The sequence below is a fragment of the Mandrillus leucophaeus genome, unplaced genomic scaffold (genome assembly GCF_000951045.1).
Source record: "Mandrillus leucophaeus isolate KB7577 unplaced genomic scaffold, Mleu.le_1.0 Scaffold49, whole genome shotgun sequence".
NCBI lineage: Eukaryota > Metazoa > Chordata > Mammalia > Primates > Cercopithecidae > Mandrillus > Mandrillus leucophaeus.
In genome coordinates this window covers 471,622-474,194 of record NW_012105253.1, presented here as the reverse complement: position 1 = coordinate 474,194, position 2,573 = coordinate 471,622, and the positions used below count along the sequence as shown (strand labels likewise).

General features: G+C 35.8%; 1 protein-coding gene across 2 annotated transcripts in view; it reads left to right on the top strand.

Annotated features, from left to right (window-relative positions):
* Window positions 1–2,573, top strand: part of AGK (acylglycerol kinase) — a 140,943-nt gene that overhangs the window by 87,118 nt on the left and 51,252 nt on the right. For both annotated transcript variants that reach the window (XM_011995439.1, XM_011995438.1), the window contains one exon: window positions 767–859. In XM_011995439.1, the coding sequence (XP_011850829.1) occupies window positions 767–859 (93 nt within the window). The remainder of the gene's footprint in view (window positions 1–766; window positions 860–2,573) is intronic.

Here is a 2,573-nt window from a genome sequence, read left to right as displayed (position 1 = left end):
TTTTAGAGGTATACATATTATTGGTGGATTAAATGGTTCATTTAAGTCTGTGTATGTGTCTGAGATCAAATGGTGTCAATAAAAATGGTAAGTCTTAGGCATTGTTTTGTGACTACTTTGAATCATACCTGTATTTCTTTATATATGGTCATAACAAAACAATAATAACTTCCTTTTATTTAGTGCAGTACCAGTTATGAACACTTACCTTACCAGTTGCTTTACAGACTGCTTTACAACTGTTTTACGGAGAAGCTATCATTATTCCCTCCCTCAACATACATAATTTCAGTGATGAGGAGATTAAGATCCATAGAATTTAAGGTCACTCAGTAAAAAGTAGAAGGGTTGAGATTTAATCTAGGTCTCTTGGGCTCTGACATCTGTGCTCTTGTCATTACATCTGCTTCTCCCTATTTGTATGTACAGTTGACTTCCTATAAAGGATGTAATAGAATCGGCACTGAACTGGAAATGATGCCTTTGACTAGCTAGCTGTGTAACAGACAAATTATTGGGTTTGAATTTTATTTTCAAAGTAAAGAGCTGACTAGATGGTTTCTGAGGTCCCTCTGGCTCTAAAAGTGTAAAACTGTAACAACTATACATAATTGCTTTGATAGCTATTTTTTTCATGTCTATCAATTGTGTAAAATTTATGAAGAGAGTCAATGTAAAACTTTAAAGAAGATATCCCACATTTTTAAACCTTTAACCTTGTGGCTCTAGGTTGATAAACTTATCAAAGGCTTCCTTGGTATTTCAGACAGATTATGAGGGACAAGCCAAGAAACTCCTGGAACTGATGGAAAACACAGATGTGATCATTGTTGCAGGAGGAGATGGGACACTGCAGGAGGTATGACTGTTTTTCTCTTTGAAGCTATTTTGAAGGTGAGAAAAATGGAAAATAAATCCTAGAGCAATGGTATGTTGTAATTTAAAGAAATTATTTAATTCATTATTTTCGGATTGTTGCTCTCTAAAGCTAGGATGGCTTTAAATTTTTCTCATGCACTTCCATTTCATTGCTTTTTGTAAACCCTCTACCCAGCACATAGAAGGATTTTCGTATTATCATATTTAAGTTTGATAATATTAATATAATAGAAGAAAAAATGGTGGTGGATGGGATAATCTTGTTATATTTTGAAGACTCTTATGAAATAGCCCTGTTTGTAATGGAATCTTTAGTTTCCATCATCAGGTATGTTTCTTATAAAATAAACAAATAGAGATTCACCTATCCACTCTTATGTCATTTCCATTACATATAGTATTATACCACATTAATAGGAAGAGGTATACATGTTAAGATGTGTGCATCTGCTTTTGTTTTAATATTGCAAATTCTCAATGAGATACCACTATGCACCTATTAGAATGGCCGAAATTTCAGAACACTGACGATATCAAATGCTGGCAAGGATGTGGAGCAACAGGAACTCTCACTATTGGTAGGAATGCAAAATGGTACAGCCACTTTGGAACAGTTGGGTGTTTTCTTACAAAACTGAACACACTGTTAACATACAGTCCAGCAATCATGCTCCTTGGTATTTACCAAAGGAGTTGAAATCCTGTGTCCACACAATTGCACATGTAGCGGCATTCTTCTTAATTGCCAAATCTTGGATGCAACCAAGATGTCCTTTAGTAGGTGAATGAATAAGTAAAGTGAGGTATATTCCGACAATAGGTATTATTCAGCACTAAAAGGAAGTGAGCTATTAAGCCATGAAAAGACATGGAGGAAACCTAAATGTATGTTACTAAGTGAAAGAGGATCGTCTGAAAAGACTACATACTGTGTGATTCCAACAATTTGATATCTGGAGAAGGCAAAACTATGGAGGCAGTGAAAACGTCAGAGGTTACCAGACGTTGAAGAGAGGGATGAATAGGCAGAGCACAGAGGATTGGTAGGGCAGTGAAACGATTCGTTATGATTCGTTATGATACTGTAAGGGTGAATACATTTGGGTTATATACAAATTTGTTTAACACAAATTTTGTGTATTTGTTATTCACAAATGTATAAGTGTTATACATTTGTGGAAACCCGTAGATGTACAACACCAAGAGTGAACCCTAATGTAAGCTATGGACTTTGGGTGATGATGATAATGTGTCAATGTAGGTCCATCAATTGTAACAAACGTGCCATTCTGGTGAAGGATGTTGATAATGGGTGGAAGGTTCACGTATAGGAGGCCAGGGGGACGTGGGAAATCTCTGTATTTCTCTCAATTTTGCTGTGAACCTAAAACTACTTTTAAAACATAAAATTTATTAATAAAGATACCCTTAATGCTTACTTTGGTCCATTAAGGACAATAAGTATGTTACCCTGCAAGTACTCTTCTTTTCTAGCAGCAGAGTAGTGTATTCATTGTATTTTGGAAACCCCTGAAGAGCCCAGTGCAGGTGATCCCACTCACTGCTTAATTATTCAATCCTGTATACTATAATTTACATTCATACCTCATTTCTGATTGCCTGTTGTCCCCATTTGTTGGTTTTACCAGTGTTCAGGGATCAGAAGCTAACAGCAGAGTACTGTCCTATGTTTG